This window comes from Numida meleagris, chromosome 18 (genome assembly GCF_002078875.1).
Source record: "Numida meleagris isolate 19003 breed g44 Domestic line chromosome 18, NumMel1.0, whole genome shotgun sequence".
Classification (NCBI taxonomy): domain Eukaryota; kingdom Metazoa; phylum Chordata; class Aves; order Galliformes; family Numididae; genus Numida; species Numida meleagris.
This window is the reverse complement of record NC_034426.1, coordinates 7,068,379-7,095,071: the sequence shown is the minus strand read 5'-3', so window position 1 is coordinate 7,095,071 and position 26,693 is coordinate 7,068,379. Positions and strand designations below refer to the sequence as shown.

Below are 26,693 nucleotides of genomic sequence, written 5' to 3'. Positions count from 1 at the left end.
CATTTGCTGCCACGCTTACAGCCCTGATCAATGAACGCCTCTGGACCATGACTGAAAATAAGTTCCCATCCCCAACTCTCAAAAGAGCCTCAGCTGCACAGATCTCAAAGCAACCCGTGCGCACTGTGACCAGCCTCCTAATTTCTGCCACTGAAATCTCACACACAGAGTCCCTCCAGAATGAGAAAGGGTGGAAATACATTTTTATTCTCAGCCTGATTTCCTTTTAGAGAAGACTCTAAGTTTCACAGCCATGGATAAACCACTGCAGCTGCAGCACTCTAGCAGAGGGGCTGGTCCATGGGAGCTCTCTGACACTGCACAGACATCCAGATACTTCCCTGGGCAGGCAAACCTGATGGGCTCAGCACTCCTGGCTTTGATTTTAGCAAATTTCAACCCTAGGACTTCATCAAATACTATGTAAGTACCACAGTCCTCGCTAAAGAATACAATTTTCTGTCATCAGTTCTACTTCTAACCACTAAGGCTGCACTAAGGATGCTTTAAATCAACAGATTACATCCAAGACTGCACCAAGCTTAAAATTGCTGCTTTTGTCCTTTCACTTAACCCCTGCATCATGCTTAGAAATCAAAATCCGCGCTTGGAACCGCTGCACAAACACTGGCAGACACGAGGTGTGAAGCAAGAGGTGATATCCCACGTAGTGCTCAACTCCAGAACACACACCAAAAATAGGAGATAACAAAAAAAAGAAAAGAAAGGGGGAAAAATTAAAATTAATAACATCCACAGTAACACAGAACCTCCTGCCCGCTGTCAGGACTGCTGTATCCAGGCCGGGTTTCTCGCTTTGCTGGCATCCAAACCAAACTGGGCTGTGGCACAGCCCAGCCTCGCTTTGCAGCTTGCACTGTCATGAACAGAATGCCTTTTGCCAGCACAAAACACGACCTGGCGCCCAGCCCCGGGCAGCAGGGCAGTGACACAGGCATCCATCACCTCCTGACACAGGAGCACCAGACAAGGTCATGCTTGGATTTGCCTTGAACCGGGCGTTGCGGCAGATGGCACAAGTTCTGCCTGACCTCTCCGTGCAGTTGCAGATGCCAGTTTCAGTGGCCAGAAGCCAGAAGGATAATAAACAGCACTATTTCTTCTTGGCATGCCATCCACCTGAAACCCTTTTCAGTAAACATGTTCTAGGCTAGAAAAAGCTCCGCGCCTCTTCAAGGGGAAGGACATTGCCCAACTGTCACAACTCACTAGGGAAATGGCTGTAAATGATTCTCACTTTTTATCTATTTTGGCAGCTCAATTTCTGGTGATTATTCACTGGTTATGAAAGAACATTGGGACTTCAGTTGCTGGGCTGGAGTCTTAGAGAACCTGTGGCGTGACTTTTCCTCTCTAATATATAAAATGACACAGCAATTTAACCCTCACCCACTCGTCGCCCTAAAACACAGTGAAATCTACCACTTGCCTGTTTGTGTTTCAGAATAGAACCAGAGAGCCATGAAGGTTGGAAAAGACCACAAAGATCACCAAGCCCCAACACAAACAGGTGGAAAGGGACCTGAAGCAACAGTGCTGCTTGCTAAGCATGGTTATGAGATGCAGGCACTGCACAAAGGCAGCTCTGTCTGCTGTCTGCTGTACCCACTGGTGGCCATGGCACTAAGGACTTGGGTAGCCAGGCTGACACCACCTGAAGGGGAGCACCATCCTCAGCATCTTGCACATCACTCCCTTTTCCTGCTCGCCACTCATCTTCATCTCTCCTTTCCTCCCTGCATCTGCTCTGCAACACATTTCCTGATTGCTATTAGAACAAAAGAAAGAAGTATTTCACATCATTCCATCTATGACCTCGTCAAACCCAATAACCTGTGGGCATTTCTCTATTCCAGACACATCTCCTCCTTCCGTGGAGGCTGCAGCACACGGGGCTGCTTGGGACTCAGCACAGCTGCAGAGCTCAGACATGTTTATTTTTACATGCAATGAGGGAGGACAGCAGTGGTTACCAAAGTACAGGATGACTAATTAAGCTGTCTACTGCTGTGCTGGGTTCAGGCTGGGCAGCAAGAATATATTTGTATTCTTTAACCACAGCAGCTGCCACCTCTTCTCTGCGCTGTTGTAGTTCAGGAAAAAAAAAAAAAAAAAAACCAACTTACTGTTCTCATGGAGCAAAGCAAAGAAGCAGGAGCCAACCAAAGCAATCTGAGCTATCAGCTGCTATCTTCAGCCATGAGAAACACGCGAGGCTTTCCCAGCCCAGGGCACTTCCACTTCCTCTTTAGCACTTCATGTTGGTGTAGCACTGACCAGGCCAGGATCCTAATGCACCAGGATATGCAAAGTGCTAAGAGGCATGTGGGCAAAGCTGCTGTAACTGCTGCTTGGCCCTGAAGGGGTCGGGCTGTTGGACTAGGCGGTCTTGGAGGGCTCCTTCCAGTGGAACCATTCTATTCTAGAAGCAAAGCTTCCCTTTAGAACAGTCTTTCCCTATTCAAATTCAGTCATTTTGCATGCACAAGGCAGGAAGGGAAGATGGACCAGAGCCAGAGGGTTTTGTTTTTTTTTTTAATTGTTATTTATTTTTTTTAAGATTCAAAGTATAAAGAATTCCCCTTGGGTTCTCATTTCCTTCCCCAAATGGGCTTCACTGAAAGCTGCCTCACCTTGGCTGACGCAGGCACCTGTGTCTGGCCGTGCAGATACAGCCAAGGGTTAATTAAGCTAGATGGCAAACACAGAGACTGCTCCTTACAAGGACAATGCATGATAGGTGAAGCAGCCTCAGCCAAACAAACAGCACGGGCATGTCAGCAGCTGTCAAAAAAATTACAGCCAGGCAATGTAGAAGGTTCAGCAATAAACACAACTAAAGAGTGACAAATAAAAACATACCGAGCGCGTTACACATCCAATGGAAAAATCTATGGGAACTTTTTATACTACACCCTGGGGCGAAGAGGAAATGATGCCACAACAATGAGAGCTCTCAGCAAGGTCAGCTCAGACTCCAGCTCAGCAGCAGAGCTGAGAAAAACCTTACCGAGGAAAAATGGGATGGTGCTGGCTCCCAAAATCTGCAGGCACAGCTGGAACCACGGATTGCTACAGCAGAACCACGGCAGCTTCTGCATTCCCAGCCTCTCCCAAGGCATCAGAAATAGCCCAAGTCTGGGACTCCCAAGGAAAATGTTGTTACACCCTGCAGAGGAATGTTCCACCCACGACTGTTGTTTCCTCCCATAAAAGGATCATTAGTGAGATAATTTCTGAAGTTCACAGCATTGTCTGCAGACTTCTCTACTGAAATATCGCACCAGGAAGGGGAAGCCAAACGAGCCAGACTATTTTAAGGCTCTTGCACTTGGAGGAAATTCTAGGGCAAACTTTCAAAAAGGCAGATGCTTTGAACCAAGACACATTACATTCTGTGGAGACGAGCGAGCATTCCCGTCTTTAGAGCCACTTAAGTAACTCTTTGGGGCCACATCTATTTGACTTCTTTTTTGTAGATTTAGAAGGTGCTTTTTCTAACACCTAAATGCTATTTGATACGAACACATGATGAAGACTACTTGGGAAACTGTTTAGAAGTTAAAGAATGATGATAAAAAGCTGCTCTGGCATCCTTCCCACACCTCCCAGAATTGCTCACTTGCCTCACCCCAGAGATGGGGCACAAATGTCACCTGCTGCCATGCCACCAGCACAGGGAACTCAAACACTGGCAGTGCAGGGGCTCGATCTGTACTTAGGATTTTGAACTTGCTAACCCTGAGGTCTCCTTTCGGTTAAGGAAGCACGGAGAGTACATATCCACAGCTGCATTCCACGTACTCACCGCTGGGCCTGATGGATTCAGATTGTTCTAACTGGGAGAACAGCACACAGCACTATTCAGACAGCTCTGCATTGGTAGCACTCAATTATCAGCAAAGCACCACTCTGCTCTGAAAAGCAAGGCTGGGCTCCCCTCTCCTGGACAGCTGTGAAGGTGCAGCTCTCAGCAAGGCTGAGGAAAGCTACATTGCTGGCAGCTTTGGTAAATGACACCCAAAGAGAAAACAAGCTGCTAAAGGCTTGGTTTGTCTTCTAGGAGCCCACCTGGTCTCACCGGTTTCCTAGTATGCTATCAAAATACATATAATCCCAAGGATTTGGGCAGTACTTGAACCAACAGCTTACACGAGACTGCCAGTCCCCCATTTGGCAGCTCAAGCTGGCAGGAGATGGAAAAGCCGAGGCTCAGTGCTCTGAATCAGCTTCTCTTCCCACGGCACGTGCTCTGCAAGGACAGCAGCTGCTTGTGTGCTCAGTTTGGATGCCCCACACATACCCAGTGCTGGCAGGGCACAGCTAACATACACAACACAGAAGGGGGCTCGGCAGGGAACATCTCCTGGCTCACTGGGGCTCAAACAGGAACAGTTTTGCTGTCTTACCCCGCACCTGAGGTTTAGGTTTCCTTGGCAAGTCAGAAACTGAAAGGATATTCACAATAACGGTACTGTTTCCCCTCCAGACAAGTACAGCTCCTTCAGCCCTGATGCCACGCAGTCAGATAATTCTGATTACAACTGGCGTTGCTCAATGTTAGGTGAGAACATCACTGAAGGCAAGAGGTGTTTGCAAAAAACACCTTCCAGATCCAACCTCGCAGTAACCACACAGCACTCTGAGCTCAAGCAGCCTCAACAGCAGGGTTCACAGGCACCTCTATTCACAGCACATGTTTTCAAGGAAAGGATGGATGGATTGCACTGTTTTGGGGTCTCAGTGTGCCAAGGAGTGCACATATGTTAAAACACAGGAATAGCTTTTTTTTTTTTTGGAGTACAGGGCTACACAAACAGCCCCTCAGAGGTCATCCAGCAACATGTGTTTTAATCTCAGTTGTTTCTGTCTGTTTCCCATGCAGAGCTTCTTGCCACATCCTGCTCAGGCTTAACATCCAGTCTGCACAGAAATTATTCCTCCAACACAACAGACTTTGTAAGGGAGAAAGAAAGTGAAATTGGAGCCAGTGCTATCACAGGAAAAGAACAAATATACGCCAACTGCTGCTGCAGCAAGGAGTGGAATTGCTGGAGAAGCCTTTCTGAAGAGGCAATGACCACCCCAACCCAGCAGCCTATTCTCAAATCCAGTGTTAAAAAAGAAGCATCATTGTTTACACTGAGAAGAGTAGAATGATGGATGATTCGAGAGATTAATATTCCTGGTCTGAACAGATACAGGAAATACAGATGCAAATGATACCTCAAAATCCAATATCACAGAGTCCAAGCTCAGTGTGCACAAACACCACAGCCATAGCCGTGCTGGTCAATACCATACTCTGAGCAAACACATTTGCCAAGACAAAGACAAATGAAAATCTGGGAGTTGAATAAGATACGCAAGATGAACTGGCAGTCAGTCATCAAGCTTAGTCACAGCAGCTCAGGATACTTCAGCAAACAACCTACTTAAAGGGCAAAATATCCTTTTATTGATTCTTACTCAATAGCAAATGTGTTTGTACCTGTTTAATCCAGTTAGTTTATAATTAGCTGCATAATGGCACAACTGCAAGCCTCGTGTTCTTGCTCTTGCTTTTTGAAATCGATTTCTCATTTGCTTCCCTTTGCAGGGCGACCAGAGAACAGGTTAGAACAGCTGCTCTGTGAGCACCTCAGGAAGTCAGCAGGGCAAAAGGCAGCAGAAACATCCCCCTCATGAGGAGAGCAGGTTTCTGCCAGCCAGAGCCCATCCTCAATTCAGCATCGCAAGACGAGAACCACCAGCTCTGCCTGAGATGAGGGGCACGTACCTGCCTGCCATCCTGTCCCACGTTGGTCTGCCCTCTCACTACAGTTCGAATGTTGTCATCCAACTTCCTGGAGAAACGAGAACAACCTGTCCTGTCAAACCTATTCTCGATATGTTTGACCAGAGCAACTTCTGGGAACCCTGAGAGCTACATAAAGGGATTAAAAAGCAAAAAGCTGCTGCTACCAACCAACACCAAACTCATATTTCTTCCCCCCCCCCCTCTTTGGGACATCGATATCTTACACAATTTGAAATTCCTGTTGCAAAAATAAAAACCCATTACCAAACTTATTTGGAGCTTCTTGCATTTCTCTTCCCTTAAGCAATACTGTCCATTGTTCCTTGTCAGTTTCAATTTCTTCTTTTCACATAGTAAAGAGCAGTCTCGATTTTTTTCAGGTTGGCAATGCCAAACTGCATAGAAAAATCTAAGTTTTTTTTTCCTGCTGACATTTTAAGTTTACAGTGAAAACATGAAATGAGAGTTTTTAAACAATTGCTATTTTGACCTCACAAACAAATTCCCAGTAACCAAATATCGTGGACAGTTTGTCCTTCCAGCCTCCAAACTGTACTAAAATTCGGTACCTGTTGTTACCCAGTTCACTGCTTTTCAAAGGTCTACTTTGCAACTCATCAGCTAAAATAACCTGAAGGGGACATATTACAAAGGGGAGCAAAATATAAAAAACTACAATTGGTGATATAGTTTTGTCTCCTTCTCACTCTATTAGACTTGAAGTTGATCCTGTCCTTGTCTTTTAAGCAAATTAACTCACATTAGCTACAGTGCAGGCTGTACTTATGAAGCCTTGGTGACAACCAGACTATTCCACCTGAGATGCAATGAGATGGAGAAACACTTACCTTATTTTTAATCTGATTTTGTTGACAACTTCATCGATGTTTGCCAAAGACTACAAGACAAAAACCAAATAAGAATGTTACAAGGGGAAAACTTTTGACACACATCATCTGTGACACTCAACGCTCTCCCACTCATGGCACTTTGCAAAAAGGAGAGCAATGATTTTATACAGGTGGAGAAACAGACACAGAGCAACTTAGCTGCAGGGCGGCCCTGCGATTCCTGCTGTGTCTCAGCAGGAGCTGTCCTGAAAGGCTGTGGTGACAGTGACCTCCAGTGGGCAGCACAGAGCTCTGGCCTTCCCTGGCCTCCTGCTTGGATCCAACACCCAGCACTTGGGTGCAGGAGGCCCAGCTGCTGATGGAGCTATAGGGGGTATTAATGGGAGAAAAAAACAGCTCTCTGCTGGCAAAGGGAAAAAGGATGAACCAGCACCACCAGGAAACTGAATAGAGAAAGCTGAAAGCCAACGAGGCAGCTCTGCAGAGGGTATTAAACATGGTAACATCTGCAATGGAGCTGCCTCCCAGTGCAGCCTTCAGCTGGGAAATAGCTCCTTTCACAACTGCCCCTGGGGCTGACGTGGGGAAGACCAAGGGTGGACAAAGACCCCTTGGTCACCTCACTCTTTACATCTCAAAAGAAGGAACTGGTTTCAAACATGGATGACTCTTTGGTGACATCTCACACGCAACAACTGCCTCATTTGGTGAAGAACACTGAGGATTCCTAACGATGAATACACAGCAAGTTATGAAATGTACTGCCAAAGTACAGTACAGAAACCTAATTTATGCCTACAGATCAAAGCAGAACTTTTACTCCAGCAAACACTTTGAGTATAAAGAAACTGCATAATGAGCTACCATCATTAAATGCAAATTTAAGAAGTGATTATTGTCATAGTATTCCTACACATAGTACTGTTTAGAAGAAAAAGCTTAGGTATAGGTCTAAGCATGCCTTCAGCCAGGTTACCCCTCAAACTAAGGAGAGGGATGTGCTGTGAGCACAACTTACTTGCTCAGTGGGAAAGAGAGTGTTAATATACTCCACAGCATTGAAATCTGCTCTGTCCAATGGGTCTTGGCTGGGAAATACCTGAATGGTGAGAGGCAAAAAAAAGAAAAATACAATCAACAACACATCGACTTCAATTTTTGTAACTTTATGGAGTACCTATTACTTTTAATTGGGTCAGTACCCACTTCAGGTGGTGGGCAACAGCACTGTTCTGACAAGGCTGCACAAACAGCAGTGCAGTATTCTCCAGGGATCCCTGACCTATTACAACTCCTGATAATCCAGAGATAACACACGTGCATGCTTCCACAGCCAGCCCAAGCACAATCCATCATGTGCAAGAAATTCCCGGGACACACGAGCTATTAATTATGCATCCCAAACCATTCCAATGTTTTTGCAGTTGTCTGGAAGCGACAACCCTGCCGAGGCTTTGCCCTTCTTTCTGCCTGGGCTTTGGGGCCCTGCGGTGACAGACAGGGGAGTTGATTTTCACAGTCACGTAACACGGAACACGATGAATTGAGAAATGGTTGTACAAGTTCTCTGGAGACTTTAGGTTTGCCTCTCTGATATGAAAAAGAAGGAGAGAAACAGAATCTGCTGAGTGATCCCTCCTGCCCATGGGAAAGGGAAGGGAGCAGCTGTGGTGCAAACAGATCTCATCTGTCTTCAGAACAGCTCAAACAATGCCGATGCGGCTGTCAGGCTGTTTGCTCTTCGTCCCCGCAGACTAAAGCATGCCGCATTCCCTTCTCTGGTACCATATTTATTCCATTTCTACACAGCCAGCAGTTCTGCTCTCTGAGGTCAAAACCACACCCAGTAAACAGAGCAGCCATCTGCAGGCACTCAGAGCCTCCACAAAGCCCTGTGTTACCTGGGCACACGCTCTGCTTACACTGCACGCCTCATAAAGAATAAAAGCAGTGTTTTTATGAGGATGCGTAAAGGAGAACAAATGAAAACAAAGGAGAACCAGAAGGCGGTGCAGTCCCCATCCCTGGAGGTGTTCCAGAAGCGTGGGGATGTGGCACTGAGGGACGTGGTCAGTGGGCATGGTGGGCGTGGGCTGGGGTCGGACTTGAGGAGCTGAGAGACCTTTTCCAACCTGAATGATTCTGTGATTTATGATCTCACACAACCTACGGACAGAGTGCTGCTGTCCCAGACACAACAGCTGCGTGGCCAAAGAGAAGCAGGAACCCGTTAAATACACGAGGTCATGCCTGAGTGAGGAAGGTGCTCTGACATCAGCCTGTTCTAGGAGCACAGCCACGGTGCCGCAACCAGCCCTGCTCCGCACACTCAGCTCATCCCAAAGCTCCACAAACATTAACAGCAGCTGGAACGAGGAGATGGAGGGAAGATAAAAGCTAGCAAGGAGTTCTGCTCTCAAAACACAGACAGACACCAACGCTGCTGGCAGCTGCGCCAGGTGGGGAAGCTGCTGCTCCTCAGTCTTCATCACAACCCACCAACTAAAACCACCACCCCAGGTTTGTCAGTGCGCTCTCATCCCGCTGAGCTGAAGTCAGCAGAGCAAGGCCCGCTCCCTTAACAGAAGCCAGCAGGTGCTGCCCAAAGCAAAGTGAAGAATGCTCACAGCACGGCTGAATGCCGAGCTGGATAGGAAGCGATGGAAGGCAGTGCCATCCTAGCAGGGCCTTCGTTAAGCCATCCCTGAGGTAAGAACTACTCAGCAGCTCATTGCGAGGCGTGCCAACCCCATGTGAAAATAACGGACGTGTGATTCGAGCTGTGAGGGTCAGGGACGTGGCTCGCAGGGACACTGAGGGATCAGGGCACGTTGGAGGACACGGGGCTGCCACACGCAGAACTCAGGAAGGCCGAAGCTCTGAGGTCAGCCTGAATTTGGGTGAGCCACAGCCACTGGGCTTTAAAAACACACCGTGAGCGAAGCTCACCGTCACCAAGAACCTCCCGGCCCCTGGCAAGCGACGCTGCCCCTCACAGAGAGCTCACTGCGGCGGGGGACGACGAGCAGCCGAGGCCAACCGCGGGCCCGGCCCCGCGCAGCAGGAGGAGCCCGGCAGCCCCTCACCGGCGGCCCCCCCCGCCCGGCCCCGTGCGGAGCGGCTCCCCCGGCCCCCGCACCTGCTCGATAGCGGCCTGCACGGCGGGGGCCAGCTCCAGCGCCGCCTCCAGCCCGGCCGTCAGCTCCAGCTCGTCCTCCTCCATGGCGGCGCGCCGCTTCCGGGCCGCGGGGCACGCCGGGATGCGGGAGGACCGCGCCGCGCCTCCAACGGGCGGGGGGCGTGGCCTCGTGCCGGGCGTGGCCTATGGGAAGGGCGGCAACTCCAAAGGGGCGGGGCTTGGTGGGGCGGGGCTCCCGCCGGCCGGCGCCGTGGTCCCGCGGCGGGCGGTGGCGGCAGCGCGGGCCCTATGTGGCGGACGTTGGCTCTCGCCTCCGCCTTCTTCCCGGGGCTGTTCGCGCTTTGTGTGCGGGCGCTGCGCTGGGCCGCGCCGGGATGGAGCCTCAAGGACCGCGTCCTGCTCAGCGGAAGGTAACGGGCGTGGGGGACGGCGGGGGTGGGTGAGTAGGGGGGAACGGCGGCGGCCCGGAGTCGGTTGGCCCTGACCCGGTTCCCATCTGCTGCTTGCAGGCTGGTGTCGACGGTGCAGGCCACGATGGCCACGGTGTCGGGCCTGACCGTGGTGCTTAGCTGCGAGGATGTGGTGCACGACAGGTAACGGGGCGGGTTGGGCCCTTCCTTCCCTCCCCGATCAGTGCGGAAAACCTATAGAAAACGGACCCGGGGCCGTAACGGGCCCGTGCGGGAGGCGGGGGGCGGCGGGAGCCCGGAGCGCGGCATCTCCGGCCCCGGTGGATGAAGGAGACGCGGTGATAATGGACGGTACGGGGGCAGCTCCCGCTTCCTGCACACAAAGCAGCCAGGGATGGGAAACCGTGGCTGGGAAAAGGCACGGAGATGAAACGGGAAAAGTCACCGGGACGGGCTGCCCGCGCTGCTGGCGGGGACAGAACGACGCTGACGGCTTAAAAGCGGAGCTACGGTCCAGAACAGCAGAGAGAGGTGGAGGTGGAGGTGGAGGTGGGGCGGTACCCGGCTGTGCGCGGTCCCGTCCCGCTGCAGCTGCTGGATGCAGGCAGCCCCACGCGGTTCCGCCGTGCCCCATCCATAGGGCAGAGGAGAAGCCCCAGCCCCGCCGCTGTGAAGGCTGATGGCTTCGTGCACGAGCGCGGCCCGAGCCCCAGATTTCCTTTGAATCCGGAGGAGCTGCAGCTCCACGCTCAGCAGGGGAGGGCTCGGAGAATGGCAGCGGGACAGGGAGCCAGGAAGCACCACAAAGGCTGCCAGCTTAGTGACACGGGCGGAGAGCCGTCACAGTGCTGGCACTGCCCCTGCCCTCCAAAGCCCTCCGAGCAGTGGCTGTTCAGCCCTCCTGCTCTGCATCTCCAATAGCATTCTGAGCAGGAACGCGTGTCCAGGAATCTCTTTGGGATGGCAGGAGAGCCGTGGCAGGCTCACCGGGCCCCGAGCTACGTTTCTCCAGCAGCAGTTCCCTACCAGCCCCGTTCACGTGGTGTTTTCTGAGGCTCCCCGCAGAGCAGGGGTTACAGCTGCCGCATTGTGCAACTGGGATTCCGACATTCTTTGGGAACAGGCATCTGCGTGCAATTATTTCCCAACAGACAAAACGTCTCCCAGGGATTTATTGCCGTTATTACAAGCTTTGCGCTTCGCTCTCCGAAGCCTGGGCATCTTTCATTAACTCAGCTCTCTGGGTGTGTTACAAACACTCACCTGGGTGGGCAGCTGACACAGACGGTCGCGGCGTTGTTCCTACCATCGGCTCCGGATGCGGGGCGTAGGGCAGGGAATTACCGGCTGCAAAGCTGCCAGATGAGCACTGATCTGGGGAGGTGCCCCAGCCCCAGCAAACACCTGCCCTGGGCTGAGGGTGCTCCTCACCTCGCGCTGTTTGTGCCGTGGCTTTGCTCCTGACGCGGGGCTGATTGCACGGCCCGGGCAGGCACCGAATGGCACCGACTCGATAAAGGCAGCCGTGCCCCACGCAGTGCCTGCGCTCAGGAATCACCCATTGTACCGTTCCTGCTCCACATAGCTTTTCTCTGGGATGGCCGAGCTGAGGGTCCTCATCCAGATAAATTCAGGCACTGGGCACCCACCCAGCTCACTGATCATAGAATCATTAAGGTTGGAAAAGACCTCAAGGCTCAAGTCCAACCCCAACCCATCCCACGGACCACGTCCCTCAGCGCCACATCCCCACGGTTCCTGAACACCTCCAGGGATGGGGACTCCCCCACCTCCCTGGGCAGCCCGTGCCACTGCCTGAACACTCTTTTGGAGAATAAATTTTCCTAATATCCAACCTGAACGTCCCCTGCCGCACAGTGTGAGGCCATTACCTCGTGGGCCTCCCAAAACCCATCGCTACACCTCTGTGCTCTCCCTCCTTAGGCACTGGCTGGCTGTGGAGTACGTCTGGGTCCTGGTTCCCTACATGACCTACGACATCTACGTCATGTACCTCTGCCACTGGCACAAGAGCCGAGAGAAGGGCATAGTGGAGAGGAAGCACTCCCTGAGCAGTGTGCGGAGCTTCCTCCTGCAGGAGCGGCTGATGGTCACCCACCACCTCTTCATCCTCATCGTGCTCACCCCCGTCACCCAGGTGAGGGCCGGGCATGGATGTTGTGAACCCAGACAGGTGGGAGCCCAGCATTAAGGGGCCGGGGGGGGGATGATAAAATTGTTTAAGGCTAGAAAAGACTTCTAAGATCACTAAGCCCAACCCCAGTCCACCCCCATCGTGCCCACTAACCATATCCCTCAGTGCCACATCTCCATGTTTCATGACTGCCTCCAGGGCAAGGAGCTGACATCAGTTGAGACCAAATACTTACAGTGACCAAGAGGGAGCTTTCCTCAAGCTGTGTGTGTTGGATCTGTGCCTGTTACTTGGCTGGCATCACGGTCAACTCCCTTTCAGCTGAGTTTGGAAAGCATCTCTGCCTGCCAGGAGACGTGGAGGTGCTCAGTGTCAGCTTCTAGCTCTCCTGAAAGCAGTGAGGTCTGTTAGCAGAGCCCTGTGTACGAAACATGCCACGCTGGGGAAGGCCCCGCGCTCACTACTGTCCTTATTTGCAGCACTTCAGGGGAGAGCTGGGGGATTTCTTCGTGGGCTGCATCTTCACAGCAGAGCTGAGCACTCCTTTTGTATCGCTGGGCAAAATCCTCATGCAGGTATGCAAGAAGGGTGGGTGCCTGGGTCCCTGCCACCTCCAGGGGAGTTTGGGAGCCCGCAGGGGTTTGCAGCCCTTCCCCACCCCGGGCAGCCCCCCTTGCTTTGCTCACACAGCACTCACCTGCGCTCGCCTTCTTCCTTCCCCAGCTCAAGATGCAGGACACGCTCCTGCACAAGGTGAACGGGATCCTCATCCTGGTGACTTTCTTCCTCTGTCGTATTCTCCTCTTTCCCTTCATGTACGCGGCCTATGGCAGGCAGGTGGGAATCCCCGTTTACATGGTGCCTTTCCGCATCCCCCTGCACTGCAACATAGCCAACGCCTCCCTCATCGCCCCGCAGCTCTACTGGTTCACGCTCATCTGCCGTAAAGCCGCCCGCCTCTACGGCAGCTCACCTGCTGACAAGAGCAGGTAATGGCTGGCAGAGCGCGGGGGCTGGAGAAGGGTTGTTCCCCCCCCCTCCCCCAGCTCTTCTGCCTGCAAAGTCAGTGCTGCAGGAACCATCGTGGGAGCACAGCAGCGTCGATACCACGAGGCAGCCCTGCTGTCAGCGGTGCCGGCCTCAGCTAGGGGGACTTCCCTCCCACGCTGCTCCTGCACCTTTGAGCGAGGAGGAGGTCTCCCCATAAGCACAGCATTCCTTCTGGGGTTCAGTGCTGTGGCACCAAACTAACGGTTACATGAGAGGGGATTGTTACAAATCGCCCATCTTTCAGGGCTGATGGCAGCGCAGGGTGAGGCACGGCACAAATGATGCAGCAGTGTAGGCGATGCTGGAGTGTGCCCAGCCCCAAGCAGCAGTGCTGGGGACGTGGGAGCTGCATGCTGTCCCTGCTGGGCTCAGATCTGCTCCTCCAGCAAGGAGTAGAGCCAGGCCCCATGATTCCGCACAGCTTGTTCCCCAACAGTGCCTTTACACTACAGCTGCATTCAGCCTCTGACTTCCCCACACCTCGTTGCTGCTGGGCTCAAGTTCACTTGGGACTCTCCACTTAACTCGAAGGGGATTTTCAGTACCACTGTCTGATGTCTGTGGCTGACAGTCCAGGGGTAGGGCAGCTCTGGAGCCCCCAGCAGGACCCAAGGATTGGTTGCACTGTGGCACAAGCCAGGCAGGCAGAGAGCCATCACTGAAGGGTAGGACAAGGCCAGGAGACTGCAGAGTCCCTACCTCACCAACACAGAGCCAGCCCTTCCTTGGCAGGTGATGCTGGTTTCAACCCCCTTGCCTTGCTGAAGTTGCACAGGGGGATGGGTGCATCTGCCTCATTACCCCTATCAGGCAACTGAAAGCCCAACACGTTGCCTTGCCCCTGCTCTGCCTTCAGCTGACACCAGCAGCACCCTGTGGGTACAGCCTGAGCTCCAGCTGTAGGGTCTGTCCCTCCTGCCCTGTCCTGGACCCCACAAAGGGAAGCCTGCCAGAAGCTGGCAGGGAAGGAACTGGTCAGTGCATGAGGAACCAGCAACACCAGAGCAGGGTGCTGAGCCGTGTCCTTGACCAGTTCAGTCCATTTCCACCTTCAGTACAGTGAAAATGGGGAAAGGCTTCTCTGCTCGCCTTGCACCATGACTGCAGCGTGCAGTTACCAAGCCCAGCAGGAGTGTACAAGCTGGACAGCAGCCCTCCTTTCTCTGGACACAGCATAAAACTGGGCAGCCAGCTCCTCCCCACAGCCTCCTGCACAAGCCTGGGGTTCCCTCTGTGCCAGGGCAGCCAGCCACACCAGCAGCTGATAGACCAGCACCCACTTTGTGCCTTTCATTCTGTCTAAAAGCTAAAAAGGATGGCTGGAGGGGGCCCAGACTGGGAGACCCGTGTCTTTTTGGTGTCTGCCATGACTGTACAGGCTGGAAAGAATTAAAAAAAAACAAACCTCTTCCAGCACGCAGTCAGTTATTGCACAAAGACTACTGTTACATTAACTATCGAGACCAGCTGCTGTTATAAACCGCTTGTTACCCATTGCAAACATTTGTATATTGCCGTTTTTATTACAGATAACGTGCCTTATGTAAAGACAAAAAAAGCCACTGAGGCATCTCAGTTTGCACTAACACTGCCCTATTTACTACTGCACCCATCAGAAGAGATCAATAAAGACTTCTTTCCTGAGTCACACCACCGGATGCCTCCCTCCCACGTGCCATTCATTTCTGGGTGGGGAGGCACTTAGGCAGCAGGTTGCCACTGCGCACCCACCCCGGGGCAGCAGCCCACACCTATTGCCAAAGGTGCCTGCTCATCCTGCACAGCCTCCTGCTCTGGCACAAACAGCAGCGTGGCTGCAGTGAGGAGAGGGCAGCCCAACAGAAATATCTCCCTGATGCCAGGGGGCTTTTTGTGAGCTCATTACAACTCCAGACTGCTAGTGGGCAAGGCTGGAGCCAAGGGATGGGCAGCTTGCAACAGCAATAGCTGGGTCTACAGCTGTTTACAAGGCCACTTTGCTGTTTAGGCAGGTTCAGAGAGAACACAGCAGGGAAGAAACGAGTTCAAAAGAGAAAAATAGATGAGGTTTATTACAGATCTTACAGCTTTCCACACAGTGGTCCCTTGCAGCAGGGTCAGTGCTCTCTTCTGATTCTCTCTTGAGCTCTTCAGGCTGTCTCTGACTGAGCGGGCTGCCTAAGCACCCAGCTTGCTGAGCTTCTGCAGGAGGGGGCTGCGCAGCGCCTCGTCACTGATGTTGTCTGTGATAGACTCCAGGAAGTGCCTCTCGTTGGCTCTCCGCAGCACGTTGCTGGGGGATGTATCAGCAGAGCTGAACGCCTCGTACTGAGAGAGGACCTCCAAGGCCACCACCACCAGGGACTGGCTGCACCCGCTGTCTGGCGGCAGCATGGCAGCAACGTGCAGGAGGTGGCAAAACACCTGGATGCAGACAAAGGACACCTCCTCCGCGGAGCTCCTGTCCTCAGCGGGGTGTAAGGGGGGCCCTGTGGTGCTCTTGATGGAGCTCAGCAGGTCTGTGAGGCTGCTGCAGTACAGTTGGACCACATGGAGCCAAGCCTGTGGTGGCAGCCAGGTGGAACAGCTGGAGCTGCAGAGGAGCTGGAAGCCCCGCAGGAAGAGCACGGAGAGCTGGAGGTAGCGGGCAAACGGCCGGAGGTTCAGCAGGGGCATATACTGCACATACTCCAGTGTGTATGGCACATGCAACACTTGCCTCTCCAGCAGGTTTGTGACCATGTGCACAATCCTCTTCCATTCACTGTGGCTGCACCAAGGGAGGACCTGTATGAGGGCCACCAGGAAGCCTTTGCTGAAGAGATTCACTTCCTCAGGGTTGTCCACGTTGACCGTGAGGAGTGACAGCATCGTCTCTCTGAGCTCTGTGGACACACAGCAGCACTCCATCCATGCCAGCAGCCCGCTGCCCGGCCCGTAGGCTGGCAAAGGCTGGGATGTCCATTCGCCTTCAGGGAGCGTGCAGATCTCAAATAGCGTTGCTGGGACCTCATTCTTGAAGTGCTCTCCATAAAACTTCTTCAGACGGAGACCAATGGTCCAGTCCAGCAATGCCACCTTCCTGTGAAGCCAGGCCAGAGACTGGACCCACACCTCCAGGGAGGGGGCGGTTTCTGGAGTCACTACCTCACAGAGCTGGCCGAGGACATTCAGCACCAGGTCTTTGATCTCCAGTGATGGGAAGAGCTGGTCCTTGGGCTGATGCCAGTACTTTGTGTAGCCATCTAGAAGCTTGCAGAGGCTGAGGAGAAGTGGGAACGGGTGGCAGGACCTTATCCAGTGCTCTTCTGGGTAGGACTGTGTCCCCAGAACTTTACTGAGGATCTGCAGGCTCAGCTCAATTTGAGCACAGCCTGATTTCAAATAGGGAAGGACAAAAGCTTTGGTCACTTCTGCAGGTGATACAAGTGGGGCAGCTGAACCTGGCTGCACAAGAAAGGCCAAAAACTCAAGAAACTGCTCCTCCTCCCTCGCAGAGGAAAGCTTCTCCCATGCTGCCTCCTTCAGGCACCGTACCACCAGGCTGCGTGGTCTGCCTGGATCATCATGCGTCTCCAGGAAGCTCAGAGCTGGGAAAGAGCAGAGGATTTGCGCCAGGAACTGGTGTGCTCCTAAGTTGACTACAGCAAGACTACAAATCTGCTTCACAGTGGCCTCAGGGTGCATCAGAGCGAGCCTGGCCACAGCAGCCACAGCCCTGGTAAGGCCTTCATCAGATACGCTCTTGGTGATCTGGTTGAAAGTCACATTGAGGTCCTCCTGGAACCCTTCCGTGACAACCTGCAAGTTCAGGGAGAGCCCTAGCCCACCCCACGCCTCCAGGACACCTGAAATTACTTTGTTTTTGTCTGTTAATGAAAGCTCACTGTAACACTCCACGATGGCTTTAGTCACTTGCATCTGCATCTCCTGGGCCTCCCTGTCTTGCCAGGATGTGGCAAAGTTCACCAGAGTCTCCAGCAATTTCAAAACTAGCTCTGGTTTCTGGAAAAGAGCTCTGTTTTTCACAAGGCAGTCAACCCAGTCCTTTGAAAAGGCCCAGGTCTTTTCAGAAGCAAAAATGGAGCACACCTCCATGTGCCGGTGCAGCTTTTGCTCAATGATTGTCATGGCAACTGAAGATGCAAGGCTGGTCTCCAAATCCTTGCTCTTCTGGGTGGTGCCAATCTCCTTGAGAAAGTCATCAATTCTCTGTGCCAGTTCTAATGCTACACGCGTCTCATCCTCACTCAGGTCTCCAGTCTCAGAGAAGCAAACCAGGTTCTTCCTGAAGGTGGGAAGACCATCAAGGAGCCAGTAGCTCTCATAGCAGAGATTCTCTGAGCTGTTCAGGGCCTCCTGCAGCTCGTCTCCCCAGGCACACAACAAACTGCACAGAAAGCCCAAGCCAGCAAAGAGTTCTTCGTGCGACAGCTTGGCCATGGATGAGAAGCTCATGGTCCTCTCAGCTTCCTTCACTTTCTCATCCAGCCCGCTGTGGTGATGCTGGCTTTCAGTGTCGCCGGTCCAGAGGCTGACCACCGAGCTGACCTTGGCCAGGTACTCTGCGACAGGGAGGGGGCTGCCCTTCGGCTCCAGCTTGGTGAACACAGACAGCAGCTCCACCAGGTTGCCCAGGGCGTAGCACTTCATGCGGGGCGAGGCGATGCTCCCATAGGTTTGCTTTAACCCCTCTATGAGGATCACGAGCAGGCTGCTGGCAGCGGGAGAGCCATTCAGAGAGCTGGGGTCCCCCTTGAACCTCTTCGGGGGCTGCAGGCCGTCATCCAGAGAGCACTCACACCCGTGCTCACGCACGAGGGAGCTGAACGCAGAGACCGTTCTGTCCTCCGGATCCTCCGCTCGTCTCACCACCTCCCACCACACATCCAGGAGGAACCTGACGTCCGACGGGGACGTCTCGTGGCCGACGTACCGCACCAGGCGCTGCAGCTCGGCCCGGCACACATCGGGGGGCAGCGCCAGCAGCAGCTGCACGAAGTGCCGGGGCGCGCCCAGGGCCTTCACCAGCTCGAAGAGAACGGTGCGGTTAACGTCGGGGATCATCGTGCCCACGGAGAAAAAGGCGTCTTCCTTCCACTCCTGGTCCAGCGAGGCGGCGGGCGGGGCGGGCAGCAGCACCTTGGCCCAGACGATGGCCACGGCCTCCTTCTTCCACAGCCCGTGGTGCCGCGGCGAGGGGCAGCGGGCGCCGATCTCCCTCAGCGCGTCGGTGATGGGCGGCCCGACGAGCGGCCACTCGGCTTTGCGCAGCTCCCGCAGCGGCCGTGGCTGGAGGAGCCTGGAGGCCAGCAGGAAGCCGCCGTGCAGGATGGCCGTCTCCTCGCACACGCCCCATGGCGCACGCTGCTCCCCGCTCCCGCTGCCCGGCTCCATGGCGGCGGCCCCGGGCAGACAACGCCGCGCGCGCTCCGGTCCGGCAGCGCAGGCGGCCGCCGCAGTCCCACAGCGCCCCCTGGCGGCTGGGAGGTGTTTCCCACCCCCCCCCCCAGGCGGCGGTTGGAAGGACGCGGCGCACACAGCCGCGCGGTCAATCGCTTTTATTAAACGTGTAATCGCATTTATTAAAGGCAGATCTCCAGAAACGGCACCACCGCTTCAGCGCTGTGCGTCAGCCCTGAGCCGGCCCCGATTCATCGACTGCATCAACGCCAAAGCTACACCGCCACATTAGGAACTGTTCCCATTCGGAATATTCACTGCGGGCGCTGACGCGGCGCAGCGAGCGCTAATGCTGTTAATTTTCCATCAAGAGAGATCAAAAAGCAGCAGCCTGCCCAACAACGCTGCTCATTGCAGCCACTGCTACCCCAAAATCTCCACCCTGCACTGCAAATCAGGAGGGCTACAGCTCATTAATTACAGATCTGGACATTCTAATAAATCTAGCAACCTCTCCTTCAAGCGCAACCACGGTAGAGACACACGAGGTGTTAGCCTTGCTCCCATGTCGGAAGCCACACGCTCAACCTCCCCCTCACTGTAATATGAAGGAGCACATGGTATTTGATTGAAAATATAGAGGAGCTCGAAAAGAAAGAGATACAAGCTGAAAAGGAACCAATAGAACAGCATGGGACATGACTGGGCCCTCCCGTGGGATGGACAGCACAGCAAGTTACACGACCGGCGTTTTGCTCAGGTGAAAACCAAGACACGACGACCAGCCAGCCCGGTCCCTTCTCCAACTAGGCAGACACCTTCTTCATATTTCGGGCAGCAAACCACGTGTCACTCTTGTCAGCTGCCATGGCCTGCGCAAAGAAAAACATGAACATGCCTGGCTGACTCAGCTGCCATTCCAAACACCTGGCCGCCCACTCTCACCAGCCTGCCCCGCAACAACGGGCTGATCATAAGGCTCTATAATCCAGGGGAAAGCTGACCTGATGAAGAAACTGTTTCTTATATACTAGTAATGAAAACAAGCACTGAAAGCCCATATTCTCTGCTGCAGCAAAAACAGGTTATTTGGTAATACAACAGCAAAGCAGGAGGGATTTCAACACAGCTTTCCCATAGGGAAGGGCTCGCTCTGCACCAGAGCCCCTCCATCTCAGCAGGGTGCTCAGCTGCTCTGATGCCACTGCAGCAAGACACACATCGATTTCTGCAGTAGCATAGACAGAAATGCCCTGACACATCCGACAGGACACACTGCTGCCCTGAGAGTGAGGCTGGAAAAAACTCTAGCCGGGACACATAAGTGAACTTTAAAAGCTGATTCATTTTCCTTAGCAGGAAAGCACCCTGAGCTAAACATCTTTTCGGCTTGCTTCGCACACAATTCCACATGGAATGAAAGGGAGCCTCTGTGCAAAGAAAATTAGATTCTACGGGTGTCTGTGATCAGGACAAAAACAAAAGGCAGACCATTACTTACATCATCTAACAATTTGTCACCATTGGGATCCACCTTGGACAGATCTCGAAATGCTTCATCCCCCACAAAACAGATTTCATGGCCATCCTAAACCAAATTTAACAGCAGGTGAGTCCGATAACTGGGACAGAGAAATTGGAATTGATTTTATCACTATTTCCAATGCTACTCACAGGATCAGCCAAAATGACCACTTGCACTGTAGCTTTGCCAGGTGTGTCCAAGCTAACCAGAGGTGTTAAAATTTTCTGGTTCTCCTTTTTCATCAGCGCTTCAATGTTTGGCAGCTTAAACAGAAAACAAACACCATCAGCCCCAGTCAGATGAAGCTGGGATGTATTCAGGCTGTTCTCATCTACAGTTTCCTGTTACCTGCAACTCCATTGCACTCCCACTGCGAGAAATATAAACAAAGTATCTCATCAGTGCAATTTTGATCAATTCTGAGAGATTTTGCTAATAGAAGACATGCATCTCCCACTACTCAGCTGGATGATGAGAGGGGTAAGGAAAGCGTGATTATTACCTCCTCCTTGGCACAGGAAAAGGCAATCCTTCCAAATGCTGTTCCATGATCCACTGCTCCTCCAACAGCCTTCAGCTCTAGCTTACACTGAAGGAAAACAAGAAAGCCTAACAAACTTGCACAGAACACTGCTCTCAGTGCCACGCTTGCTCCAGCTTCTTGCTGTTGCAGACCATTTCAACATTGCCCATACAAGTATTTCCCAAGGAGTCAAAACTCCCAGAGCAAACCACAGCTTTTGGTTAAAAAAAAAAAAAAAAGCAGTTAAATAAAAGCATGCAGTCTCTTAACTGCACAATTGTTTCTATCATGAGATTTAGATCTCGTTCTCATGAAATGAGAGCTTCCCATGACACACTACTCATAAAGAACTGGAAGGCTTTCCACAGAACTAACCTGGTTATCTGCATAGCCCAGCAAAGCCCTCTGTTTCTCCTCATCCTTCTCGTATATTTTCATCCCAAGCAAATGAGACCAGTAGTCAACAGACTTGTGCAGATCAGAGACACCCAAAGTTACCTTTAGCACAGGATCTGTAGGAGTGCAGTAAATGCAGAATAGTGACAAGATAAATCAGAGTTTTAAATGCACTGTTTTACTATCCTGAGAAGAAAAGTAACGAAGAAACAACAAGACACGGCCTTGTTTCATAAAAGGCCATTGAAACAAATGCACATCCAATTGTAATACCCAACTTTTAAATATCTTCTGAACACAAATAAAAGCACATGTGTACATTTCACCTTGCTTTGTCCGTTCTTTGTCTTCCAAGTAGAACTTGTATCCACCTGGGGCTTCAGTTTCAAACACACCAGCTGTGACTTCTTTGAGGGGCCACCCCATCTTCTTAGCATTGCTCACAGCCTGGCTGGACACCAGGGTTATGCCCTATCCAAAACAGAAAAGACAACACTAAATCCACTGGTGCAACAACGGCTCCTCCACCTTTTGCCCTCCCAGCTTAGAGACAACTACAAATGCAGGAATAAGAAGCGTTCAAGGAATCAAACTATTAAAAATCTGTTATAAGCTATATACTGAAGAGACTCCTAATGAAAAAATAGAAGTACTTATCACAAAAAGGTTTCGCTGAGCTTGGCACGTACCAGAAAGTCATTGCCAAGGCGATACTCTCCAATACCGTAGTTGTAAGTCAACTCTGCAACAAAGTGGTTGTCTTCTGGCCCATAGCCCACCATTGTTTTGCTCCATTTTCCATCGTAAGGGCTAGGAGATATTTATTCGGAATGAATATGAGAAATAAACACCAAGAGATGCAACCATGAATGCTTCAGCAAAGAACAAATGCTGCAGCCAACCTGGCACCTCCCATTGGGAAGGGGCTGACACTTACAGAGAGTTCTTGGGGATGCCGTGGTTAAAGCTGCCATGACTATAGAATCACAGAATCATTCAAGTGGGAAAAGACCTCTCAGATCCCCAGGTCCAACCCCAACCCACCCTCACTGACCACGTCCCTCAGTGCCACATCTCCACAGTTCTCCAACACCTCCAGGGATGGGGACTCCCCCCCTTCCTGTGCAGCCTGACCACACTTTCAGAGAAGAAATGTTCCCCACTACCCAACCTGAACCTCCCCTGGTGCAACTTGAGGCCACCACCTCTCATCCTATCGCTGTTACCTGGGAGCAGAGACCAACCCCCACCAAGTGCATGACAGAAATGATTTCTCCACTCCATTACTGCTCACATCTGAGTCCAAGCTGCCCACCAGCTGCCACCAGGCGAGCAGCTCCTTATTGTGAAGCAGGGAAAGAACACGGTGAGGCTGTAGGACTGCCATCAGCCACAGGGGAACGGATAACCTTTGAGACTTTACCTCAAGGCTCAGTGCAGCTGCACATACTTACAAAAATACATAATTGATTGCAATTCCAGGAAAGCTGAGAAACAGTTTCATGCGGGAGGTTCAGTATTAGAACACAGTGTAACACAGCTACATCGGTGCCCAAGTGCAAACCCCACATCTGCACAGAAATGGCACTGCTGGCTCCACGGGACGAATTTTCAAACCCACCCAGATTTACCCATAAAATAACGGGGCACAACTGAGAGGTGCCTTATGGGAAACGAGCGCTTTGGGCAATGTACTTACCCATTGCAGCTGGCCTTACAGCCTTCCTCAAACTCCTCATGCCTCAGAACCTAATGAATTAAACAAACACATATTAAAAACAGGAAGAAAAAGAGGAGTAAACGAGGCCTACTTCGGGGCTGTGGTGCCTAAAAGAAGAGCAAGCGCGACTCTGCGCGGCGCCTCTCCTCAGGGCTGAGGGCCACGGTCCCCTCAGCGCTCCCGCCCCCCGCGCCCGCTCAGCGCTCACGCTCATGCCCAGCAGCTCCCGGTAGAAGCGCGCCGTCCGCCCGCGGTCGCCCACTTTGAACACGAAATGCAGCGCCCGCCGCGTCCCCATCTTTTCGTCGCCTCTCTCCGCCGCGCACAGCGATGACGTCACCGAGCCCGGCCCTCCCGCCGCGCACAGCGACGGCGTCACAGCGATCGCGGCGCAGCTCTGACGTCGCGGATCAAGATGGCGGCGCTGAGGCGGGCGGTGCCGGCGCTGGGCCGGGCGCTGGCGGGGCCCGGTGGGACGGTCCCAGGGCGGCGTTGGGTGCGGGCGCTGAGGCGCAGCCCTGTGCGGGTGCTGCCGTCCCGAAAGGAGCAGGCCGAGGCGCAGCGGAGCCCCGTGGAGCCCCATCCGCCTCCCCCGGCTGTGGAGCGGGGCTCGGCCGGGCCGGGGCTGTGGTACGAGAAGGCGTCGCCCGGCGACAAGAGCTTGGGGTGAGGCGCGGGCGGCGGGAGCGGCCCCAGCCCGGCGGTGTGCCCCTCACCTCACGCTTTCTGCGCTCGATTGCTCCCCAGAAAAGTGGTGACCATCGCTAAATCGCGGAGTTTCCGCGACCGCCACGGGAAGGTGCTGCTGGAGGGACAGAGGCTGATCCGGGACTCGCTGGAGGCGGGCGCCGTGCCCCGGGCTCTGTTCTTCAGCACCGCGGTTCACCTGAGGGAGCTGCCGCCGGCACCGCTGAAGGGAGCCCGCCTGGTCAAGGTGAAGTTCGAGGACATCAAGTGCTGGTCCGACCTGGTGGCCCCACAGGGGATGATAGGTGAGATGTGATAGAAACTGTGACAACAGCGCTCACAGGGAAGTCATTCTACAGCTAATAAGCGAGTGATGACTATCTCTGACTTCTAGAAGCTCTGGCCGTGTGTCAAACGTGGCATAACTGGAAAGCTCCCTTCCATCGGGCCTGCTGTAAGAGCTGTGAAAGCGGCTGCTGGAGTCCTACGGAGTGCTAATGCTCGTTTGTCATGGCACACTGCTCTGGCTCTGCTGCGAAACGGTTCTCACCGGGAAGTGACAAACTCTTCACAAATGTCCCTTAAGCAGCGTGTCCAAAGATGGGCAGCGGAGCTGTGCAGGGTCTGGAGCACAAGTCTTATGGAGAGAGGCTGAGGGAACTGGGGTGATTCAGATCCCTTGGCCTCATGAGTGAGGCCTCATTGGTCTCTGCAGTGACTTGAAATGAGGTCGTAGTGAGGTGGGGGTCGGCTTCTGCCCCCAGGTAGCAGCAATAGGATGAGAGGGGATGGCCTCATGTTGCACCAGGGGATGTTCAGGTTGGGTATTAGGAAACTTATTCTCTGAAAGAGTGGTCAGGCACTGGCACAGGCTGCCCAGGGAGCTGGGGGAGTCCTCATCCCTGGAAGTGTTTGAGAACGGTGGAGATGAGGCACTGTGGAACATGGTTCAGGGGACATGGTGGGAATGAGGTGGGGTTGGACTTGGGGATCTTGGTGGTCTTTTCCTACCTTAATGATTCTGTGATTCTATGATTCCCCCTCCTCATGGTACATCGCCCAAAGCTCATCAGCACTTTGTCTCCTTAGGGATCTTCTCCAAGCCTGACCATGCCAAGATGTCCTACCCCACTGCTCAGCTGCCCATAATCCTCATCTGCGACAACGTCCGGGATCCAGGAAACCTGGGGACTATTCTGAGATCTGCAGCAGGAGCAGGCTGTGAAAAAGTGCTGCTCACCAAAGGTAAGGGCCTTTCTCCCAGGAAAAGTGTTTAGTTTGACACATCTCTAGGGTAAGGCAGTGCTTAAAGATGTTGTTTCATGGAATTTGTAAGCAGTGCCCAGCACAGACAGGTTTTGCTGTGGGAAGCAGCTCCTGAGTTTGTCTTTGCTGGAGCTGCTGCACTGTCGCTGTTTTCCTCCCGTCTCAGGCTGTGTGGATCCGTGGGAGCCAAAGGTGCTTCGTGCAGGTATGGGAGCTCACTTCCGTGTGCCCATTGTTGCCAATCTGGACTGGGAATCTGTTCCCAGCAACCTTCCATCTGGTGTGCGGGTCTGCGTGGCCGACAACAAGGACCCAGGCGCTCAGGCTGAGACAGAACCCACGTCCCAGGGAGCTGGCAGGTCTGGCTCCCGAGCTGGCAACCCAAAGGCTCCTGTAAAACCCAAACACAAGGCTGCTCCTCCTGAACACGAGGATGAGGAGGGAGCAGAGGCTGTCTGCACCTCGGAGCTTGCAGCACAGTATTACTATGAGAACTGGATACAGTCTCCAGCGGCAGTTGTGGTTGGAGGAGAGACGCACGGCCTGAGCCCAGACGCGCTTCACCTCGCAGCCAGCACGGGTGGGAAGAGACTGGTCATCCCCGTGGTGCCTGGTGTGGACAGTTTGAACTCTGCTGTAGCTGCTGCCATTGTGCTGTTTGAAGGGAAGAGGCAGCTGCAGTGGAGGAGGCACAAGCAGGAAGATGAAAGGCAGAAGTTCCCAGTAGTGGGATAAACTGCTGAAACTTGGGTGCTGAAGCAGCATCTCTTCCCTTTGGCACTCCGCAGAGGAATTAATAAAAGAGCAGCCTGGTCTGTTTTGTTTGCAAAAAGAGTACTGAATAGTTGTGGCAGCGGTGGAGCTGTGCCTGGAGCTAGCCCCTCTTGTTCCATGCTAGTGCAAGTGGAGCATGAGCAGCTTTGCAGCCCCCAACTTACCTGTGTGCGTGTGCTGAGGGTGGGATGAGGGACACAGCTTGCCCTGCGCCCCGCCAGGGATGCTGCAGAGAGGTGAGCAGAGCTGTGTTCACACCAGCCCCCGAGATAGCTGCCATGGTAGCATCAGTGGCAGCCTGGCCAGGATGCTGGTGGCAAAGTGTGTTCTTCCTCTTGCAGCCCTTAGGCTGTGCAACCACCAGTACTGCAACACTGCCTGGGGACAGCAGGAGCCGCTGTACTTGTGGCTCTGGGTCAGGAAGGCCTGATGGCTGCCACCTGAGCAACTCCTGCCCATGCTAACCCAAACCCCGTGCCCTAATCAGTGATGGGAGCCACGCAACAAGCCTGGCCAGGAGTGCCCACTGTGGTGCGGGGTGGCTGAGCTCTGGCACTGGTGACCATGCTGCTGCCAGGAGGTGGCAGTGCCTGCCCCACGCAGCTCAGCTCGGGCAGCTGGGCCTCAGCACTGATAAATTATGAATGACTGACATGAAGAGCGAGCTGCAGGCATTGCTGCTCACTGTGAACGTCTACCTGAGGGGAATAAGACCCGGGGCCCTGCCTATGCCTCCTTGAGGATAGCAGTAACTTGCAGTAACACCCTCCATAGATGCAGGACTGGGGGCTCCTGCCCATGTTGCACAGTGCTCCCGGCTTCCCTGACAGCTGTGCACTGACTGACAGCTCCTGTGACAGCGCTGGCTGCCACCTGCCTTGCTGCACATTTAAGAGCCTCCTCTTCACTGGCTGCGAGTTGCACAACGAGCCGCTCACCCAGCCCACTGCTGGCTCCTGTTTCCCGTTACCACTGAAATCATTGATAGCTCTGC

General features: G+C 53.3%; 5 protein-coding genes across 9 annotated transcripts in view; 2 read left to right on the top strand and 3 right to left on the bottom strand.

Annotated features, from left to right (window-relative positions):
* The window catches only part of VPS53 (VPS53, GARP complex subunit), a 50,063-nt gene extending 40,100 nt beyond the window's left edge, over window positions 1-9,963 (bottom strand). Inside the window, exons 1-4 of the mRNA XM_021416146.1 lie at window positions 9,812-9,963; window positions 7,691-7,771; window positions 6,670-6,719; window positions 5,801-5,867 (exon numbers count right to left, since the gene is read on the bottom strand). Of these exons, the coding sequence (XP_021271821.1) occupies window positions 5,801-5,867; window positions 6,670-6,719; window positions 7,691-7,771; window positions 9,812-9,895 (282 nt within the window). The 5' untranslated portion in view covers window positions 9,896-9,963. The remainder of the gene's footprint in view (window positions 1-5,800; window positions 5,868-6,669; window positions 6,720-7,690; window positions 7,772-9,811) is intronic.
* On the top strand, window positions 10,018-15,084 carry FAM57A (family with sequence similarity 57 member A). Its single transcript, XM_021415438.1, has 5 exons — window positions 10,018-10,221; window positions 10,321-10,404; window positions 12,166-12,379; window positions 12,856-12,951; window positions 13,100-15,084. The coding sequence occupies exons 1-5, from the start codon at window positions 10,100-10,102 to the stop codon at window positions 13,367-13,369; spliced, it is 786 nt and encodes a 261-aa protein (XP_021271113.1). The 5' UTR covers window positions 10,018-10,099; the 3' UTR covers window positions 13,370-15,084.
* GEMIN4 (gem nuclear organelle associated protein 4) lies at window positions 11,381-18,840 on the bottom strand. Of its 3 annotated transcripts, XM_021416142.1 has the most exons (5): window positions 15,491-18,840; window positions 13,074-13,200; window positions 12,612-12,764; window positions 11,653-11,878; window positions 11,381-11,568 (listed from the first exon to the last, which is right to left on the bottom strand). In XM_021416142.1, the coding sequence occupies exon 1, from the start codon at window positions 18,800-18,802 to the stop codon at window positions 15,584-15,586; it is 3,219 nt and encodes a 1,072-aa protein (XP_021271817.1). In that variant the 5' UTR covers window positions 18,803-18,840; the 3' UTR covers window positions 11,381-11,568; window positions 11,653-11,878; window positions 12,612-12,764; window positions 13,074-13,200; window positions 15,491-15,583. The 3 variants fall into 3 exon arrangements, with proteins under 3 accessions (XP_021271817.1, XP_021271816.1, XP_021271818.1); XM_021416141.1 differs by having other exon boundaries at window positions 11,381-11,878; XM_021416143.1 differs by having other exon boundaries at window positions 11,381-11,878; window positions 12,612-12,720.
* On the bottom strand, window positions 18,952-23,340 carry GLOD4 (glyoxalase domain containing 4). Its single transcript, XM_021416183.1, has 9 exons — window positions 23,181-23,340; window positions 22,952-23,001; window positions 21,942-22,062; window positions 21,579-21,723; window positions 21,232-21,368; window positions 20,836-20,922; window positions 20,483-20,596; window positions 20,310-20,396; window positions 18,952-19,680 (listed from the first exon to the last, which is right to left on the bottom strand). The coding sequence occupies exons 1-9, from the start codon at window positions 23,268-23,270 to the stop codon at window positions 19,615-19,617; spliced, it is 897 nt and encodes a 298-aa protein (XP_021271858.1). The 5' UTR covers window positions 23,271-23,340; the 3' UTR covers window positions 18,952-19,614.
* On the top strand, window positions 23,357-25,759 carry MRM3 (mitochondrial rRNA methyltransferase 3). Of its 3 annotated transcripts, XM_021416169.1 has the most exons (5): window positions 23,357-23,638; window positions 23,720-23,964; window positions 24,054-24,113; window positions 24,749-24,904; window positions 25,092-25,759. In XM_021416169.1, exons 1-5 carry the CDS (start codon window positions 23,388-23,390, stop codon window positions 25,658-25,660), a joined length of 1,281 nt encoding a protein of 426 aa, XP_021271844.1. In that variant the 5' UTR covers window positions 23,357-23,387; the 3' UTR covers window positions 25,661-25,759. The 3 variants fall into 3 exon arrangements, with proteins under 3 accessions (XP_021271844.1, XP_021271845.1, XP_021271843.1); XM_021416170.1 differs by lacking the exon at window positions 24,054-24,113 and having other exon boundaries at window positions 23,358-23,638; XM_021416168.1 differs by lacking the exons at window positions 23,357-23,638; window positions 23,720-23,964; window positions 24,054-24,113 and adding an exon at window positions 24,120-24,281.

Bases quoted from the DNA above. Each gene is read 5' to 3' on its own strand.
- FAM57A (XM_021415438.1), top strand. From the start codon at position 10,100: ATGTGGCGGACGTTGGCTCTCGCCTCCGCCTTCTTCCCGGGGCTGTTC. The intron at 10,222-10,320 runs GTAACGGGCGTG...TGCTGCTTGCAG, and splicing joins CGCGTCCTGCTCAGCGGAAG to GCTGGTGTCGACGGTGCAGG. The intron at 10,405-12,165 runs GTAACGGGGCGG...CTCCCTCCTTAG, and splicing joins GAGGATGTGGTGCACGACAG to GCACTGGCTGGCTGTGGAGT.
- GEMIN4 (XM_021416141.1), bottom strand. From the start codon at position 18,802: ATGGAGCCGGGCAGCGGGAGCGGGGAGCAGCGTGCGCCATGGGGCGTG.
- GLOD4 (XM_021416183.1), bottom strand. From the start codon at position 23,270: ATGGGGACGCGGCGGGCGCTGCATTTCGTGTTCAAAGTGGGCGACCGC. The intron at 20,923-21,231 runs GTTAGTTCTGTG...GTTTTCCTTCAG, and splicing joins TGGGCTATGCAGATAACCAG to TGTAAGCTAGAGCTGAAGGC. The intron at 19,681-20,309 runs GTAAGTAATGGT...TTCTTTGCGCAG, and splicing joins GTGACAAATTGTTAGATGAT to GCCATGGCAGCTGACAAGAG.
- MRM3 (XM_021416169.1), top strand. From the start codon at position 23,388: ATGGCGGCGCTGAGGCGGGCGGTGCCGGCGCTGGGCCGGGCGCTGGCG. The intron at 23,639-23,719 runs GTGAGGCGCGGG...ATTGCTCCCCAG, and splicing joins CCCGGCGACAAGAGCTTGGG to AAAAGTGGTGACCATCGCTA. The intron at 24,114-24,748 runs GTAAGAGCTGTG...TTGTCTCCTTAG, and splicing joins TCCCTTCCATCGGGCCTGCT to GGATCTTCTCCAAGCCTGAC.